At 42.7% G+C, this 20,843-nt stretch overlaps 1 protein-coding gene across 6 annotated transcripts; it reads left to right on the top strand.

Moving 5' to 3' along the window:
- The first annotated feature begins 426 nt into the window (after positions 1 to 426).
- On the top strand, positions 427 to 15,816 carry LOC130388230 (zinc finger protein 271-like). 6 transcript variants are annotated; one of them, XM_056597635.1, is made up of 4 exons: positions 427 to 1,542; positions 3,397 to 6,098; positions 8,054 to 11,150; positions 11,816 to 15,813. In XM_056597635.1, exons 1-2 carry the CDS (start codon positions 1,231 to 1,233, stop codon positions 4,525 to 4,527), a joined length of 1,443 nt encoding a protein of 480 aa, XP_056453610.1. In that variant the 5' UTR covers positions 427 to 1,230; the 3' UTR covers positions 4,528 to 6,098; positions 8,054 to 11,150; positions 11,816 to 15,813. The 6 variants fall into 6 exon arrangements, with proteins under 6 accessions (XP_056453610.1, XP_056453609.1, XP_056453607.1 ...); XM_056597634.1 differs by lacking the exon at positions 427 to 1,542 and having other exon boundaries at positions 5,906 to 6,098; XM_056597632.1 differs by lacking the exon at positions 427 to 1,542 and having other exon boundaries at positions 5,913 to 6,098; positions 11,816 to 15,816.
- Positions 15,817 to 20,843: the final 5,027 nt, after the last annotated feature.

Genomic DNA, 20,843 nt, shown 5'->3' with positions numbered 1-20,843 from the left:
CAAAGGGGAATGAGCTGGAGTACAGGGGGGTCATCATCACCAGCTTTGTTGAATGGTGTGGAAAAAACCATCTTCAGATGAACACCTGTAAGACAAAGGAGATGGTGATTGACTTCAGCTGTAAGGCACCACCAATTGCACCAGTGAACATCCAGGGAGGCGACGTTGAGGTGGTGTCCAAGCCGAAGTCGCCTACACTTGCTGAGAAGATTGAGGTCTCTTGGGGTGTGCAGGCCGCTGTTAAGGACTTTTTATGACACTGTTGTTGCATCTGTCATTTTTTGTGCAGTGGTCTGTTGGGGTTGTGGGTTCACTGAGAGGGACAGGAAGAGACTTAATAAGCTGGTGAAGAGGGCTGGCTCTGTCCAGGGCTGTACACTGGAGCCTGTTGAGGTGGTAGGGGAGAGGATGTTGGACAAATTGGAATCCATCAGGTCCAATTCCGCTCATCCTCTCCATGAGACAGTGGCAGTGCAAAACAGTTCCTTTAGTAAAAGATTATTACACCCAGCATGTAAGAAGGAACGTTTCCGGAAGGTCTTTTATTCCATCTGTCATAAGACTCTAAAACACATCGGTTATGAAACGTTGTGCTACCAAATCACTTCAACAAAATTAATAATTCAATACTTGAATTTAATAATGTGCATTTTCCACTGTACATTTGTAACAAAGTGTTTTATTCTGTAGTGAGGCACCTCTTGGCCTCATTGATTGTGTAGCTCATGGGTGTGTGCAGTTTTGGCCCTTATGGCATGACATTGTCATCAGTGTGATTTATTTATTGTATTTATTTTATTTTGTATTATGTTATGGATGTAGGATTGTTGGACTTTATACTTTTTTATTTTATTATTGTTTATTATTCCATGAACGGAGTTGCATATCTGTTATGTATTTTGGGGTTACTATTATTCCGTAGTAAGGAAGCACCGGGGGATTCTTGGTAATATTCTGGCGGGAGTTTCTCGCAACCACTGCAATGCACCATGGTGGAATTAAAAAATGGAATACACAGTTAAAGTAACGTCGTTGTGGGAGTCTATGTTGGTTATACCGGAAACCTGCGAAGAGGTACAAATATAACAAAGACAAAATATTATTTTGCGGAAACTAGGCCACAATTCCGCGTGACGTCACCTTGTTGCCGGAAGACGCTCTGCAGCACATCTGAATGAAGCATGGAGTGAAGGGAAGGACAGCTCACAGCTTCAAGTCAAGAGAGACAGGATGGTTCGTGTTTGTGCCTTTCCCGGCTGCGAAACAAAAATGAAAAGGTACAACCCAGAAACGTTTCATAGGCTGCCACTGCGGTACGATGACCGGTCTCTCGTGAACTCGTGGCTAATCGTCTTGAATATGGATATCGAGACGCCATACGAGACGCTGATTCGGAAGGATTACCGTGTCTGCAGTGCTCATTTCGATGAGGACGACTTCGTCGTTCCTAAGAGAGCTGCAGACCCTAATAACCCAAAGAAAGTTTCCTTGAAGAAGTGTGCTGTTCCACGAGTGAAGGCAATGGCTACGGATAGACTGGAGGTAAAGTGGTTTGCTTATTTGTCGTGTGATATACGATGGTTTACTATGTGTAGGGGGAGGATGCATCACGAAACAAAGTATGGTAGACACAATTCCTGAAGCCCCAACTTTTTTTGCAGTGAGACAATCATGTAAAAAGTGAACATTTTCATAGTTTTATTTTACTTTTCTTCCATTACTCTGTTGTATCAATTCGAAAGTGATAAATTATCTTGTGAGTTGTCCGACCGATTCGGAGTTCGCGGTTTAATAGATCTTCAGTGTAACATCGTTGCGGCACAATTGAAACCTCTAGCCAGATGTACGTAGAGAACCAGCTTCAACCTGGTTTCCATCCAAACGAGACGTATTTATTGAACGGTTAATTGCATTTCTCTATGAGCTGTCGGCTATTCAGCCGCGAGCTTTTGCAAAACGAATAAAGACCACAATATAAAAAAAATCTAAAGCGTCGCCCTTATTGACTCATTATTTGCTCTAAAACTTGTTCCATAGGGGCATGGGCTCTTTATTGTTTTACTACATCTTGGAAAGATATGTCTATTCCTATTTTCAATAGAGGCCATGCCTTTATGGAACAAGTCTTGGGTCTATAGAGTCAATAATGGTGACGCTATTGCCATTTTTACCATTGTGGTATTTTTCCGTTTTGCGCTTTTTGCTATGCTCGGCGGCTGAAAGCCGGCAGCTCATAGAAAGAAATGCAATTCACCGTTCGCTAAAGATGGCTCGTTTGGATGAAAACAAGGTTGTAGCTGGTTGCTCTACGTTACTAGATTCAGCTAGAGGTGTTTCAACGATGTTTCACTGATCTATTGAACCCAGTGGCGTAACTTAGTTGCGCTGAGCAAAAACAGAACGCAAATAATCTATTCAGCTGAACACGCAAGCATATTTCCCTAAAGCACAACGATGGCCTGATCAAAAAGCAAACGTAGCCAATGGACAAAATGGTTACAGCGGCTATTTAACCACAACCTGATAAGCCGATAAGTTGCAATAATAAAAGAAACCTGGAGACACCCATTCAGAAGTTAGCCCTGTGTGCCTTCTGCTCAGCAAACTTTTTTTTTTACAATTAGAGGTTTCATTTCAAATTCAGTCTTAAAACAGGCTCTGAAGGCATGGAGTTGGCTCGGAGATCATGGGGGCCATGTCCCTGTTGTAGTGGTCAGCATGGAGCTGTGCATGCTCATACAGGGCATCATCAGTGGCTGTGGCACTATTCAGTTCTGAGTGTTGGATAGCCTGGAAAAGTTCACTTGTTTCACGCAGAGCAACGAACCCTGCTGTAACTGATTGATAATGTCCAGCATGGCATTAAAAAGCAGCAAATGAACTGTTAGGCTTTTGGGCTGATAGCGCTGCACCGGGCAAGCTTCTCTGGTTGATCAACGAAAAGTTATTTCTTGACGGATTATTTTATACGTTTTCATACCAAAGAAGACCCTGGGTTTAAGTGCTCTAAATCATGCAGTGAACTTATTCATTGTGTTTGAATGTTACTAAGGAGCTGGCTTTTCTTGCTTTTTATCTGTTAGGCAGACCATTGCGCAAAAGTCTTTGGGCCAGACTCTAAATTTCCAAAAAACAAATTTTGACAAATTGTTTTATTGTTAAGAGTAATAGTGTTATTAAGAATTATACTTTATTTACAGATTGTTTAAGGTCTCGGGTCTTCTTAAGATCATTGCACATTTGGTGTCAAATATCATCTGCTCTGTGATTGAGGAAGCTTCTGTCTTTTGGTTTTTCAATTTTTTTGTGATGGTTTCATACAATTCTGTTGCTTATATATCTCATTAATTTATGTGAATGCTTTGCATTGATCAATCACTTCCATCTCTCTTGCAGACTGCGCCGTGTGAGGAGAGCTGCCCCGAGATAACCTTTGACGTATCAGAGTTTAACTTTGAGGAAAACAATTGTTCAAATGAAGACGGAGGGGAAGAAGAAAACATTTGTTCTAATGAAGAAGGAGAAGAAGAAGAAGAAGAAGAAAAAAAGATGATTGACAACCCTGATTCAGACTGGGAATTGGAACTATCCGACATATTGGAGAGCGATGACTCTGACCAATTGGAGAGCGATGACTCTGATTCAGAATTGCTTAGAAGGGTACGTCAACTTTGTCCAGAATGCGGTGCCTTTTACTTTACGTCTAAGACTCACACATGCGAGTATAAAATCAAGCCAGTTTCCTGCAACGTTTGTGGTAAGAAATGCGTGGACAAAAGTGCCCTGAAAACTCATAGCCGTATCCACAAGGAAAGCTATGAGCACCCCTGCAAGTTCTGCATGGTTTCCTTTAAAACAAGACTTGATAAACAGGCCCATGAGAGAGCTCACACCCACAAAGCAAAACCATATGAATGCCCTGACTGTTCCATGGCATTTTCCAAGCTCCCTGCACGCAATTTACACTTGAAAGGCCACAGGGGTCCCAAAATGTTTCCCTGCTCCTATTGTTCTTTAGAATTCCGGACTCGCCACTCTTTCGACCGACACATGGTGGTGCACAATGGTGTGAAGCAATTTCTTTGCAAGTTCTGCTTTCGTTCCTTCAACCAGCCGGGCCACCTCACATCCCACCTGCGCCTGCACACCGGGGAGAAGCCCTACCAGTGCAAGCATTGTGACGAGAGCTTCAATCACAACGTGAGCCTGAAGAGTCACGTTACGCGGTACCACAAAGGAGCCTCTGACTCGGAGCCTATGGGGGACACACCAGAGAGGATGGAACCACCAGGAACCGGTATAGAGGAGGTGAATGTGGAGCTGGTCATTGGAGACACCGAGGATACAGTTGGGGATGTTATCGACGGAGACCCTAATCTGAAAGAAGTAGCAAAGCAGTTCAAGAAGTCTGATTATAGGTCCATGGGTAGACCCAAAGGAAGGCCCAAAATACGCTCTTCAACGAGGGAGAAAGACTTGATTTTCGGTTCTGCCAGGGGAGGCCCCGGACCCAACCACAGCAGCTGATACGTCAGAGGAGGTTCATTTGAGGAGAGCCACATCCAAAAACATTGAAAGTGATGGCAGTGACAGGGATCGAACCTCTGAATTTACAGTAGAGGATGACATGCAGGAAACCAAGGTACTGAGGAAGGGCAAGTCGAAAGCCAGCCAGAGACCAAAGTCCTTGACCATGCAGAGGATGTTTTTGAGAGTGACTCGGACAATGACCCTAAAGAAGAGGAGGCTAAAGTGATAGACAAGGCCTCAGACGTCAGGAAAAGTAGGACGACGTAGAGGAAGGCCAAGGAAAAATCTAGTTGTCTAAAAGTCATAATTTGGAAGTATTTAATTTTTCTAATGTGTACAGGAAAAACTTGACTAAACAAGATTTGCCAGAACAGATTGGGTCTACGCAACTGTCTTTACTCTAGGATAATTGCATTGACAAGAATATTGCAATTACATATGGAATATAAATATTTGATGTGATGTGTGATTGTGTCGTTAAAAATATTATTTGACAATGAATGTGTCTTTGATGCCAGATATTCAAGTTTATCAAACAATTTGCCTTTGCGTTTGTTGTTGAGCAGTCCTCCTTAGACTGCCCTAGCAACTATAAAAATGTAATATTTAATTAAAAAATTGATAACGATTTTAATTTGGTTCGATGCGCTTGATATTTGTGATTGTCTTACATTCTCTAACGTCACAACCAAGTATATTTTGTCTGCACATCAAATAAACATGGCTAGTTGTAATTCAAAAGGCTCAAATAATTTTGAACTATTTGCTACATACTTTTCCCTCTGATGGATTTACTTGGGGTTCCAACCTGTACATTTTTCTTGTCTTTAACCATAACATGCAATGATATAGATAGAATAACCTTATTTTTATGCACTTATTCCCTTACTTCAATCTTATCCATATGACATTTTCAAACGAAACCGTCAACTAAATACTTAAATCCTAAATTGGATCTTGTGATTTCAGTTTGATATTGTAAACTGTTACTAGTTACCAAGAGTAAAAACTAAAAATCTATAACATTGGTTTTTGGCCCTCTTTTGTGGTAGTGTCATCTGCAAGTGTAAATTCTGCATTCTGACTTGTAGTGAACTGTGATATCTGTTAAACTGGACGGGGAATCCCATGCATGAATTTTCTTCATTTGTTGATACATCTTTTTAATTGTCATACAACTTTTCCTACATCGTTTCTTTTCCTAAATCCAAGACTAGGTCAATGTATGAGTTGTCCTTAATATTCCTAACCGTGCCTTCTCCTGTATAACTTCTATGCGACCATTATTACTAATAGGTGCATTTTAGAGAGTAACTCATCTAATCTAAATAGCTCTGCTACTAATGTATTCGAAACCATCTGATGTGTAATGCTGTCACATCCGCGTGTGTTCAAAACACTTCAAGTCCGAAGACTTCAAGACAGACTTCAGGTATACAATCATGGGCACCAGATCCCGGACCGAACCCACATTAGACGCGGTCAGGTCGATCTTTCCGTGGACCTTTCCTAATGGTCAGAGTTTACCCACGGACACAGTCCCCCCACTGAGGGAAAGCCCGATGGAGGTAAGACCACCAGACCCTCAGAGCCTCAGCTCCATGTATAACTGACAGCTTTACCATCGACTTTCAAACAGGGAATTGTAAAACAGGGTAAACAATGTTAATTCGGTTCAGTTATATATATATCTAACGGTATGGAGAATGCTAGTGTCAGGTACAACGGTGTCAGGTACAACCTTGGTGACACCGTTTCATAGGCTGCCGTTGCGGTAGCCTACCATGACCGGTCTGGTGAACCCGTGGCTTATCGTCTTGAATATGGATATCAAGACCCTGATTCAGAAAGATTACCGTGTTTGCAGTGCTGATTTCGATGAGGACGACTTCGCCTATCCTAAAAGAGCTGCAGACACAAATAACCCAAAAGGGAGTTAAAGAAGAAATCCGGTGTCAAATGGATATGTTTAATATGAAAACGAGTTGGAATGATCGTTTGGGTGCAAAATAGCACATGTAGACGCATTCTTTATTTGGCTGTTTTTAGCCGATTCTAACAAAACGCTATAAACTTGGAACGAGTAGGGCATGTCTCTTGGGAAAATCTAAATCGCTATTTTAAAACACTTAAAAGGCTAGAAATAGCCAGACACTTCTCTGGTAGTATAATAAGGGTATTACAATATAAAACGAGGCATTGACAACTTGGTAAGTGTACAGATTGTTTATTAAAAATTACATTTTATACACACAATACTATCAGTAGTTCATTCGTCGACGCCATCTTTTCTTCTTTAAGACTCGATAAGTCGATCGGCGAACGCAGAGCTTGTTGACGGATGTAGGGCTGCACACGTGAACAACTTGGGTTGTGTGCAGTGCACGAAGTGTAGCCTCAGCTTGGAGAACAGCTGTGCCTGTGGAAGAAAGAGGAAAAGACAAAATGGTTCGTGTCTGTGCCTTTCCTGGTTGCGGCACCAAAATGAGACGTTACAATCCAGAGACTTTTCACAGGCTACCTCTGCAGGAGTCTAATTTGAGGCAGTGGCTTGCTGTGTTGCAAGTCGACGCCGAGACGCCAGTCCAAACGCTGAAAGCTAAGGATTACCGTATCTGTAGTCGACATTTTGATCCGAACGACTTTTCCATTCCTGACAAAAGGAGATCTTACCCTGCAAAACGCATGCGGCTGAAGAGAAATGCCATTCCGATAGCGGCGCGTCTTGCACAGGAGGTAGATAGTTTGGTTATTTGATGAAATTTTACCCTACTCGGCAATTTGAGAAATCCTGTGGGGGAAGTGAATCACTAAACTTTGCGTTTGATAACAAGTTGTTCAGCTTTGTAAATCGCGACGCTATACATGAAGTCGATTATTGTCTAGCCTACCATCAGAAATAGAAGAATAGGTAGAAGTGAACGAGAGAAGAGAGGGGGAGGTTGTTCGGATATTCCTCATATCTTGAACGTGCTGATCGGGTATGGATGCTATGCTGCGGTAAAGTTAAAGGCAGGCATGTAAATACAAGGAAACTTACATCAATTATATTACATTTTCATTGACTTATTTCATAAATGGGAATAAGAGGACGTGAGGGGGATCTTGCGAAAATTGTCCAGGTAAGCTACCTGGTCGTTCTGTGAATGGCCCGAGATGGTTGGGGCTGTTGGTTTGTGATCAATGCTGGCCCCACCAACTCGGGTCTGTTGGTCAATATTCCTTCTACATGATTAACAATGGTCTATGTCATGACAATAGATTACATTACCAAATGTTCAGCATGTTACTTTGAAATTAGTTTAGTGTTTCAACATCGTTAGCCCTCTATGTCATATGTTGGTAAAAGTTGTAAGATTAGCACTGAGTGTTTCATAAGTCCTGAAGCCCTTACTTTATTTGCAGTGAGACAATCATGTAAAAAGTGATTTTTGTGATGGTTTCATACAATTCTGTTACTTATATATCTCATTAATTTATGTGAATGCTTGGCATTGATCAATCACTACCATCTCTCTTGCAGACTGCGCCGTGTGAGGTTAGCTGCCCCGGGATAACCTTTGAAGTATCAGAGTTCAACTTTGATGAGGAAAGCAATTGTTCAAATGAAGAAGGAGGGGAAGCAGCAGCAGAAGAAGAAGAAAACATTTGTTCTTATGAAGAAGGGGAAGAAGAAGAAGAAGAAGAAGAAAGGATTGAAGAAGAAGAAGAAGAAAGGATTGACGACGCTGATTCAGACTGGGAATTGGAACTATCTGACAAATTGGAGAGCGATGACTCTGACCAATTGGAGAGTGATGACCATGACCAATTGGAGAGCGATGACCATGACCAATTGGAGAGCGATGACTCTGATTCTGAATTGCATAGAAGGGTACGTCAACTTTGTCCAGATTGCGGTGTCTTTTACTTTACGTCTAAGACTCACACATGCGAGTATAAAATCAAGCCAGTTTCCTGCAACGTTTGTGGTAAGAGATGTGTGGACAAAAGTGCCCTGAAAGCTCATAGCAGTATCCACAAGGAAAGCTATGAGCACCCCTGCAAGTTCTGCATGGTTCCCTTTAAAACAAGACTTGATAAACTGGCCCATGAGAGAGCTCACACCCACAAAGCAAAACCATATGAATGCCCTGACTGTTCCATGTCGTTTTCCAAGCTCCCAGCACGCAATTTACACTTGAAAGGCCACAGGGGTACCAAAATGTTTCCCTGCCCCCATTGTGCTTTGGGATTCCGGTATCATGGCCCTTTGGAACGACACATGTTGGTGCACACAGGCATGAAGGAGTATGTGTGTGAGTTCTGCCATCGCTCTTTCAAACAGCCGGGCCACCTTAAATCCCACCTGCGTGTGCACACCGGGGAGAAGCCCTTCCAGTGCCAGCACTGTGACAAGAGCTTCAATCACAACGTGAGCCTGAAGAGTCACGTTATGAGGTACCATAAAGAGGGAGTGTCAAATTTTGGGCCTAGCGGACCTGTGAAACGGACCAAAAGGGCGGAATTTCAGTCCATGGGTAGACCCAGAGGAAGACCTAAAAGAGAGGCAGCAACTAGAGAGCAAAACTCTGTTCCTGCGGTGCGAACCACAGCTGCTGAGATGGCAGGGAAGGGACGGTTGAGGAGAGACTCTTCCAAAGACATTGATGGTGATTGGAGTGATGGGGACCGATCCTCTGAACTGACAGAAGAGGACAAGATGGAGGAAGTGAGGAAGAGCAAAAGGAAATCCAGCCATAGTTCCAAGACTTTTTCTATTGTAGAGAATGATTCGGAGAGCGACTCGGACAGTCGCCCTGAGGAGGAGGCTAAGAAGAGTAAAGTGGTGAAAAGGGAGAAAACTAAACCTCTCAATCAACATTAAAATCCATTTAATTGTTTAAATGTGACATATCTAACATACAAACACTTCTTTCGGGAACTGAGTGGGTATAACAAAATAGGTATTGGTTTGGGATTAGGGAAATTTGGATTGAAGAATTTTCCTATTTTGTATAGTGTAAATATTGTATGGACAGGCAGTGGGCAGTTTTGTTTCATCTTTGTATTAATATTTGAAATACTTTTTTGAAATTCTATCTAATTACATATTCCCAGGAGGTGGAATAACTGGGACTAATGGTGAGTGTTCTTCATGTGTAATATACAACGGTATCATAAGGTTGCCATTATTATATTTTTGGGATTTCATTAGTTAGTCTGGTGACTTTGTAAGTCTCTGGACACAATCTTTGTCTTTGATGTCTGTGTTGAATGCAAGATTAAATTTTGCATCCTTTTAAGTCATTATTATTGATTGCTCCATTAAAATTGAGTGCTTTCCCTGAATTGCTCTAGCCCATTTAACGGTCCTCGTTCCCAAAATATCCACGTTCTTTGCATGTCAGTCGTGAAGAGGACACACTTTTCTTAAAAGGGTGCCTGTTGATATCATTCCTTTGAAATAGCTTTCTCCGGTAATTTCCTTCGTGTGCTGCAATTTGAAATGTTTCCTAGCTCTAGCGCTTTACCCCAATGACAGCGACGGTCGCTGGTTGTGCCAGGTTGAAGGCGGGGGAGGCAGCGCAGCAAGCTACAAGACTAGTCGCCTGCAGCGAATGGATCCCCTGGATCCAGCGTGGATCAAGCTGGCCTCAGCCATACATTTGCCAGCCAGCACCACAGCCCAAGGCCCCCTGCTCATAGAGGGAGCTGGGGAATACCGAGGGCTGTTCAGGGCCGCTTGTAGAGCTACCACTGCGGCCCAGCTGTTGGGTCTCTCTCCTCCCCGCCGGGCCAGACACCCTATTCCACTTATACCAGTTTCCGACATTGATAAGATATTTTGTACTTTCATTTATAACGTTATTACTCGTAAAACAACTCAATGAGCTGAAATCTAAATAATAGGCGATGGTGATTTGTGCATATTGTTTCTGGGTTAATATAAATAATGCTCCCTCTTGGAACTTGGGAGGGACTCATCAGGCTATGTATTCAATAATTAGTTAGCTCTTAAATCTTTTATTACATTTTTTGATTATTTTACATTTTGATAGTAGTTTAAAGTTTAAAGTAATTGCAAGGTAAAAGTTACAAGAAGTACTTCGACATTGCTGTTTGAACATTTAATTTAATGTTCCCATGGAAATCATTTCATTTTCGGTTTCATCAACTCTGGACACAGTGAGGTGGTTGGATAGACATTCAACCAATCAAAGCCACGGACCTCGTGACGCTCCGCTGAGCGACGGAAGAATGTAAACAGGAGCAGGTAATGGTGCATCACAGATATGTCTGTGGACGATTGGTGCCGTTTTTGCCACAAGTATTTGAAAACACTAGGTATCATTAGCCACTCGACCTTGATTTTCAGAGTAACAGGAATGGCCAAAACCGTCTTTCATCGCCTTGTCGATCTGGGATTGACTTTGAGAAAAAGTCCTGAAAGATCCATGCGATCGTGTCGGAACTGTATCACCCTACTCTCTAGAATCGAGAGGGATTTAGCAGTCTTCAGAAAATGGGAAGTCCAGGAAAAACAAGCCGATTCAAACGAAGGAGCGTCGGGCTCCACAACAGCAGATAAAGGGGATCTGGAGACTGCTCCTTCAAAGACGTACAGGGCTCCAAAAAAGGTATGGTTTAATCCTCCAAATCTGACAGGAATATCAGTGTCGAACAGCTATATATAATAGCGGTTAAGTGGCGTTAAACTTTGACTCCACACATATTCAGACATTTGGAAACTTGGATTGTTGTGAAACCAAAGGCATTCAGATACAAAGATTAATAAAGCTTTCCCCAGAGGTGCAACTTTGGAGAGATAATTACCATTAAATAGCCTACAAACTATATTGTATATCAATTTAAACAATAAAACATTCGACCTTGTTTTGATTGTCATCTCAGGGATCTCTTGCAAGTCTATTGGCCATGTGAGTTATTTTTCCAAGTTTGTAGCCAGGTAGTTCAAAAAATGATAATTTTTTTGGACAGCAAGATGTCTTTCTTTCTATGATTTCAAAACAAATTTGTTGGTCAAATTTTGCATTACCAGGGTATACAAAGGGTTTGTCCCCTTGACACATCAATAGTAAATTGCTGCAATAGTGAATTGATTCACTATTTAATTCATTTCAATACACTTAAGAACCCATTATCTAGCGACATCACTGGTTGGATGTAAACACTGCGGATCGCAACTCATGGTTTTTGTGATGGTTTCAAGCAATTGTTAGTCGTATCTCATTAATTTAAATGTATGCTTGGCATTGTTTAATCACTACCATCTCTCTCACAGACTGCACCATGTGAGGAGAGCTGCCCCGAGATAACATTTGACATATCAGAGTTTATCTTTGATGAGGAAAGCAATTTTTCAACTGAAGGAGGGGAAGCAGAAGAAGAAAACATTTGTTCGAATGAAGTAGGGGAAGATGAAGATGAGATTGCCGTCTTTGAAACAGAAGATTTTGACCAATTGGAAAGCGATAACTATGACCAGTTTGAAAGCGATGGCTCAGATTCTGTATTGCATGAAGGTTTACAGCACCTTTGTCCAGAATGTGGTGTCTTTGTCTTCACGTGCAGGATTCACATTCACACATGCATGGATAGTAACAAGCCGTTTTCCTGCAATGTTTGTGGCAAGAGCTGTCTGGACGAAAGCGCCCTGAAAGCTCATAACAGTATCCATGGGGAAAGCTTGCCCTTAAAAACAAGACTTGATCAACCTCCCCATGAGGGAGCCCACATACCCTGTGCAAGACCACATAAATGCCCTGACTGTTCCTTGTCGTTTTCCAACCTCCCTGCACTTAATTTACACGTCGAAGGTCACAGCGGCCCGAAAGTATTTTCATGCCCCTATTGTACATTGGATCCCCTCACGGTCTCCGACACGAATAGACACGTTATGGTGCACACTGGCATGAAGCAGTATGTGTGTGATTTCTGCAGTCGCTCCTTCAACCCTCAAAGCCACCTTAAATCCCACCTGCGTGTGCACACGGGTGAGAAGCCCTTCCAGTGCATGCACTGTGACAAGAGCTTCAATCACAACATGAGCCTGAAGAGTCACCTCATGGGGTTCCATAAAATAGTTTCCCTTATGGCTAGACCCTCGGTGCCAAGCCAACCAGGGCCCTCGGGGCCCCCTGCAACAGGGGGGACAAACTCTATTCCTGCTGTGCAAGGGAAGGCCCTGGACCCAATTACAACAGCTGACACGTTCGATGTGGGCTATTTGAGGAAACCCTCTTCCAAAGACATTGATGCTGATTGGAATGACAGGGTTCGAACCTCAGAGCTTACAGAAGAAGACAAGACAGAGGCAAGCAAGGCAGTGAGGAAGAGAAAGCGGAAAGCCAGCCTTGGACCAAAGACCTATTATATTGCAGAGAAGGATTTTGAGAGTGACTCGGATAGCAGCCCTGAGGAGGAGGGTGAGAAGAGACAAGCTGTCAAAAGTGAGGAAATAGGACGATATAGAGGAAGGCCTAGGTAGAAATGTTGAATGTTCAAACAAAATGTAACCAGAACTGGGTGTATGTATTTGTTGGGGTTGGGTTTAAGAATAAAGGCATTCAAATGTATTCCCATTATGTAACTAAATTACACATTGGATGCTCAGTGATTTCTACCACCATTTCTAATGGACGCAAGCAGCAAACAAGACCATTGGTCTTGTTTTTACAATTTTATAACTGGGCAAAATAATTGTTTGCTGTCCAATTATCACCACAATCAGATGAAATAAATGGCTTAAAAGGCTTTAAGCCATTTATTTAATCTGATTGTTGCTGAGCAGAGCTTTTGCTGTCATTGACTCCATGTTTCTGAGAACCCACGTAAAGTTAATACTAAATACCCCAAATAAGCTGCAAAGCCTTGTTTGATCTTATATTGACAAAAGCGACCATAAGACACACATTTACATTACTTGTTTAACACTAACATTTGTTTGGTAACACCTGACACACAGGGTTTGATCAACCATTAATTCAGCAATTCCATATCTATCATTGTTATATCGGTTAGTGTTAACTATTAAATAATGTTTTGATTAATACCGTCCTTAGTTGACCTACATTAACATTAACTTACTTAAGATGACAACCATTTGTAAACATTACTACTAAATTTAAAGAAATAATTTAGTAACTAAATTATTTTCAGATACATTTTTTTAACTGTTAACTGTCAAATATCTGTTTGTTAATGATCATTACTGGCTTTAACTAATGTTAATTAATGGTAACATAATGCACCCTTATTGTAAGGAGGTGCCATTTTTTTATGCCCATGTATCACTGTCCATTTTATATAAACTAAAATGTCAGTCTTAACGTTGTAGTTGCTGTTTATTATTAATGAAATGCCAATTTGTACGTAAACATGCCAAGCTTTGGCTGCCTTTTTCTGGTACGCTAAGTTGAGTGAATTGAGAAAAACATTGTTGTTGGTGGCTATAACGAATTAGTGCTAGGTTACACATTATTAAACCTTTCTTCATACTTTTATACAATATCTTTTAAATGAAAATTTGGTGCCTATTTATTGCCGTGGATTTGCAAGGAACTTATGGAAGTAATCATTTAAAATCGAAATACTTGACTACAGTCAGTCATTATATACATGTTGTCATAGTGCATAATTCCTCTAGGTGTCCTCCTTGTGCCACCAATACTGAAATAATTGTAACGGCTTTTTTTTTTACCTAATGGCTCTTCTTCTAAAATAACTCATCGTGCCCATTTTATACAATTTGGAAGGAGCAGCTGTTGTGCCCCATTTTCCTTCATTCCTTTTCTTATTATCTAACCAAAGAACACTCTGTTGTACTGCTGCTTGAGGATGAGTGCTCAGGTAAAAGTGCATCTCTTTCTACCATCTGCTTTGTCTCTAATATTGGGGCCACATCAGACTTAAAAATGTCACGTCAGTGAATAACTGCTGATTTGTTCTTTTTAATATTTCAGTTAGCACACTTTGCTATCCCTGGTAATTTCCCCGTATTGCACAAATGAAACCTTTTTAAAAAGGAGAATATCATTTTAGTTAATAACTCACAAAGCAGATTTCATTAATTAAGTCAGTCGACCCTGACTTGTTTGTTTTGCCATGACAAGCAGGTCTTGTGATTTGTTTTTTATTGTTCATTATTATTCATAGACACGAGGGAGTTTGATTACTACACCGCTTATGTTTATTCGATATGCATGTATTATGATTAAAACAGTCTGTCCAGATTACCAAGCCTTCTTTGCATGTCTGCTTAAGAGGACATGGGTCTCTTCAAAGGCTACCCATTGTCCTCCTTCTCTTTCATTTAGCTTTCTCCTGTCATTTCCTTTGTGTACTGCAATTACACTTGAGCTGCAATATTCCATGTCCCCCTTTTTTCTGTCTTATAATGACCTTAAATGGTGCACTGTTCCATTGACTTTAATCTTGCTGTTATTTTTAAACAATCACAGAGCCTTTGTATACTTTGTTGGTGATTCTTTTCTCTGATCAATAACGGCTGCGCTTCTCTCTGAATCCTCATTCATTTCTGTTCTTTTTCTCCTTCTGTCTGTCACACGGTGAGAAGCCATCCAACAAAAACATCTCACACAAATACAAGATTAGCTTCAAAGAAGATTGCCCTGCGAGCCACAATGGTTCATGTTTATGTGTGCTATGTGTGGTCATCGATAGATGAATGACTAGATTGAATATTGATGAAAGATGAACCAAATTATAGTTTTCTGGTGAATACGTACGTTTTAAATGGTAGATGGACTGCATTTATGTAGCACTTTTCTAACCAGTGGCCACTCATAGCGCTTCACAATATTGCCTCACATTCACCCATTCATGCACACATTCACACACCGACGGCGGCGTCAACCATGCAGGGAGACAGCCAGCTCGTGAGGAGCAGTAAGGGTTAGGTGCTTGCTCAGGGACACCTCGACACTATAGGAGGGGCCCGGGATCGAACTAGCAACCTTCCGGTGACCAGCCAACCCGCTCTATTTCCTTAGCCACATGCCGGCAATTTGATAAACTCATATGAGCAGTATTAAAACGTGTTTATGCTACCTACTTACGGCAAGAACAACCAGTAGCAGGGCTTACAGGTTGTACAGGGCCGCTAATGCTTGAGTTCGTTTGGCTGACTTTACTTGAGCTATAATGTTCAAACTGCCCCTGATGTTGCAGACCATGTTTCTTCTGTGAGGTCTGTACTCTGTACAATGGAGAGTGGTACATTGTTGTAATAATGCTGCGAGGATTGGTAATATCACTGTGCAGGAATCTAGCAAATTCTATTCTAAATTTTACTACGAATTCTAAAGTCACTTTCCTTTCTGCTAAATTTTGAAATTATGATTATATATATATATATATATACTTATGAATCATTTGAGCAGTATTATATTCCTGTGTGAATGTGTGACCTCAATCGACCTGAAGAAGTGTTAATGATGTGATCTCTCTCTCTCTCTCTCTCTCTCTACGTCATCTCCATCTCTGCTCTCATCTCTCCCTCCTCTCTCTCTCTCATCTCTCTCTCTCTCAGTCTCGCTCTCTCTCTCCTCTCTCTCTCGTCTCTCTCTCTCTCTCTCTCTCTCTCCTCTCTCTCTCTCTCTCTCTCTCTCTCTCTTAATATATATACATTTTGACATGAATATATAGATTTGCAAACATGTTTTATTTGTAATAAATAAACCAAGCTCATGTAAGTTAACTAAATTCACCTCCTGATGACTGATGGAGCTTGAGGAAGATTCTAAGGTCACAATGGTTCAGGTTGTACGCTAAAAAGTTTTGTTTTATTGTTTTTGTATCACCTTTTAAAAATCATTGGATGTATGAAGTGAGTCATCATGAATCCTAATTTAATAAAAAATATGCCACACAAAAACAGCTAAATTCATTATCACGTTTGCTCTCAAATAGTTCTCTAATACAGAACACACTTTCACTTCTTATTCCTCACGTACAATACAAATCCAATTAAAATTGTGCTAATGCAACCTGGCGCTAAATGCCATTAATTCAGCAGAGCAAAATTGCATTGCACTACTGTATCATTTCATAATCCTAATATGCCACAGCGAACATCGACAGCCATAGCTCAAGCAACATATGCATATGCTTCAGGCTTGTACATTTATATTCCCCTGTATTCATACTAGCACTAGCAGCATATATACAGGTTATCTTCTAAGCCCTGAAATGAGTACCAGAGCCAGCCAACATGTCCCCAACTCTGCAGGGCTCTCTCTGCCCTTCCCTCTCTGACACCGTGACTCTTCCGCCACCCCCCAAAAAAACAAAAAAAACACTTGCCCTTTAGCACATCTGCATTTTAATGACTGCTCTTCTCCCCCAAAGGCCTCGCCCGGTAGCCAGGATGCGTCTCTGAGACGAAGGTCACCCCCGATGTGAATCGAACCGCCAGTATACACGACGGTGTCGCTAACTCTACCCCAAGGAGCTCCATGAGACCTCATTCACCCTACACACCCACCCCCCGGCCCCAGCTGCACCCACCTGGTCTGACTCGCTTCATGCCTGGTGCTTTCTCCCTTCACACCGCCTACCCTTGTATTATTTTCTTTCCCAGCTCCAGCACCCATCCATCTCTCCCTCATTTCCCTTTTTAGGGCATCTCTGCCTCTCCCCCCCCCCCCCCCCCTCTCCCTCTCCCCCCCCCGCCTCACCCTCCTCTCCCTCAGCGGTCTGCAGTCCACAAGGGCAGCGGGATCTGACTGGAAACGGACAAAGTTGGCTCCAGTACTCCAGTGGCGATGTGTGTTCTGCTGATCAGAACACACACACACACACACACACACACACACACACACATCGAATCTGCCAATTCTGATGCCATTCCTGCCATAATGCTATTTCTTTCACAGTGTTTTTATAACACGCTATGCAATGCATACCAAACCTGTAAGCCAATACCATATATATTTGTTTAAAATGTGTGTGCGTGTGTGTGTGTGTGTGTGTGTGCGTGTTAGGTGTACACCGCAGGCCCAAGGTTTACAGAGCTTACATGAGAGTAAATACAGAGTAATGCGGTAAACTTATTGATGGGGAAACTAAACGTTTTTCCAAGGTCCACCCCCACCTCCCCCTTGCCATCTCCACCCTTTCCCAAATCGAACCCCACTGATGGGGGAGCAGTGACGACCTCAGGGGATACTCTGTAATAACCCAATGTGCAATACGGAGCATGCATCACATCAAGTCACTCGCCGCCCCCCCGTGCCCATTAAGGAGTCTGTCATGGCGACAAGGCGAGCCGTTAGAGAGTCGTCTGAACAAGGTCAATGGAGGCCATCAACCTTAAAGTCCATCCGTCACATCATACAGTAGGGAGCGATGGGATTGGCCGTCTGGCACCGTGGTGATGATGATGATGATGATGATGATGATGATAATGGGTCATGGCTGACCTGCTGCTTCATGACACAAGACTTCAGTCAGCTGACATAAGATGACACTTTCCCGCGAGAGAAATCCAGTCAACGCTTATTTACTTTGATTCTACCTTACTGAGTGGGTCTTTTGTATGCATTGTGTCTTGGACGATGCACAAAACTGAAATGAATTAAAGCACAGCCTGATGTACAATGAGTAGGGGCGACAGGTTGAATTGTGAGTGCGAGGAAAGCAAAAACGTAATTAAGATTGTTTGCAGTCTTTCAGTTTGAGTAGTGGGGACGTCCTGTCATTTGCACAAAATACCCAGTCCTCAAGAAAAACTTGCAGAATGGCGTCACTCCTTGATTGAACCCCATGTTCAATCAAGCCTACGGGTCGGTACAGAAGCAGAGCAGCCCAACTTAGCATCTGAATAGAGTTCTAGGCCTGCTTGAACTTGGACCGCAGGACCCAGGACTGCTTCCCCTGATCCGCGGTGTTCACCCGACTGTTGGCTGTGTTTGACAGGTCAACAAAGTGTAATGTGTCCATCTCAAACACGACAACAGGGGTAATCGGTTGTCGTGTGGAACATTTATCCATTGCTGCACTCCAGAATCTGCTGTGGTTCACTGAGTTATGGGAGGTGTGGGGTGATCTCTCAGGGCTACAGCACGCTGTCTGCTGCCAGCGTCGACCTCAATTTACCGAGGCACCGTTTCTTAAGTTGGCTTCATAGACGGTTCCATGTTAGAAAGTTCCAAGGTACAATAGAGGGAATCTTTGAACTCCCTTTCACATAGATATGCAGACACTGACAAAATACCTGAGGTGGGGGGAGTCAGACTCGAGTAGAAAATGTGAGGAGTTTCTAGACTATCGTTTATGAAAGACTTGACTTTGACCTTACTTGGTATTCATGACATGAGACTTTCAACTTGCGACGGAAAGTTGATAGGGTGATCTCGGGGAAACAGATTATTTGCAAAAGTGCTCGGGTTTGACTGCAAAACACTGGATATTCTTAATGTCTTGCTTTGCAATATATGCGCACGACAGAACGAGAGTCAACAGTGAAATAATTAGCTGTAAATAGGCATTATTTTATAAACTAACAAAAAGTACATTTGAACAAGGATGTATTGAAGTCCTTCAATTCAACAGGGTGAATGTTTTTTCTTGAAAGTTAGATAAAGAAACCTATGGGAATCATAAAAAATAGAATAGCCATCAAAATGGCGGTCAATCCATCAGAGTCTAACATCCTGACTTTCTCCCTGATGCTTTTGCCTGCTGGGAAATCATGTCACCGCGGGGGACACAATCCTTCGCCTTGCAAAAAATGCCCGGACGGACGATTTATAGCATTTTGGAGCACAGGGCCAGCTGCACATTGTGCAACGCTCGAGCTACCAACGCTTGTCCGGATAGGGGTTGAGGCCTGATATTGACCGGGGTGTTTCAGCATTGGGGACTGTCGAGCATAATGATGCCTTGTGGTATGCTGTACCTGTATGACAGCAACTCACTGAGGCACTGACATGTCTGAGTGGCGCTGTCAAGGACCTTGCACTTAACGTCTGTGGGACATTATACACCGCCGTCGGAAAATCGCTGAGCAAAACAGTGTCCGGCGGCGCGGAAGTCAATGAAAAAAAACTTTACGAAACATTCTGCCTAAACAGCACTAACGCTCACACGGCAGACTGGAAGTCCAGGTCTTTGACCACGCAGCTGTCCCTTTCTTAGTTCACCTGGACTCTGCACAGCCTCCTCCCTTACCTCTAACGTCCCTTCGCCCCTCCTTTACTCTCCTAAAAACACCCCTATGACCCACTTGTTGTATGCTGTACGTCCTTGCAAATAATGTATGTACCGGTAGTCATTGTTTTTTTGTACGTCCTTGCACTTAAAACAGCTCTCAGCATTGCGTAGCGTTTCATCCTAGCTATCTTCGTTGAATACTGGGAACGGGTTAACTGAGCGATGGCACTTAGCATTTGAGCGATCGTTTCCGAAAAGCCCGGAGGCGTCCAGGACCAATTTTGCCATCTCGCCGTGACCCCCGTCCCCTGACCCCGGTCTGGATGAAATGCACGGCATCTCGGCGCCCTGGAAAAAAAACCCAGTCGAGTCCCCATCAACGTGGGCAAGCGAGCTCTCGTCTTGCTTGTAATCAGCGCAATTAGCCCTCATTAGCATTCCTGAGGTTGTGTTTCTGCTGCGCGTTGGGTGATTACAGGGGGTGGTGGTGGGGGTTTGGGGCCTGATGGGGTTGAGAGAACAAGGGACAGGAGGGGGATAATGGGTGGACTCAGAGAGAAAGAAAATGGAAATGGGGGGGGTCAGGTGAAACCGGGTATTAATATGAGTGAGATGAGGTTCTGAAGGGTGTGGTGTGGCACGTCCCCTCGCTTAATAAATTGTCCTGTGCGAGCAGGATTCTTAAACGTCTATCCGACCCATGATTATGCCCATAGACCTCTCTGTATTCACTTTAAGTCACTTAGTTGGGACCAACAAGCACCCATTAATAATGTTCCCTTGCCAATTCATCATGGTCACACGTGGACAAGTGAGTTGTGCGTGTGTGTGTGTGTGTATTATTTTCATCTTTTTCTCCCCTTAATGTGCCGTCGTATCGAGATGGTTTCATGGTTAAACCAACAAGCCCCCCACTCCTCAACTGAGCCACACCCCCTCTGGAAGAATGCTGAGTTGAAATGAGAGCACTACATTTGCACGAGAAAGTATTAAATTCAAATAATTAAAGTTGAGACGAATCTCTAGTGTGAAGGATGTGATCTCTCTCTCTCTCTCTCTCTCTCTCTCTCTCTCTCTCTCTCTCTCTCTCTCTCTCTCTCTCTCTCTCTCTCTCTCTCTCTCTCTCTCTCTCTCTC

Source organism: Gadus chalcogrammus, chromosome 8, assembly GCF_026213295.1.
Source record: "Gadus chalcogrammus isolate NIFS_2021 chromosome 8, NIFS_Gcha_1.0, whole genome shotgun sequence".
Taxonomy (NCBI): Eukaryota; Metazoa; Chordata; class Actinopteri; order Gadiformes; family Gadidae; genus Gadus; species Gadus chalcogrammus.
The sequence above is the reverse complement of the archived record's forward strand: the minus strand, read 5'-3'. Positions and strand labels throughout refer to the sequence as shown.

Bases quoted from the DNA above. Each gene is read 5' to 3' on its own strand.
- LOC130388230 (XM_056597630.1), top strand. From the start codon at position 6,976: ATGGTTCGTGTCTGTGCCTTTCCTGGTTGCGGCACCAAAATGAGACGT. The intron at 7,267-8,053 runs GTAGATAGTTTG...TCTCTCTTGCAG, and splicing joins CGGCGCGTCTTGCACAGGAG to ACTGCGCCGTGTGAGGTTAG.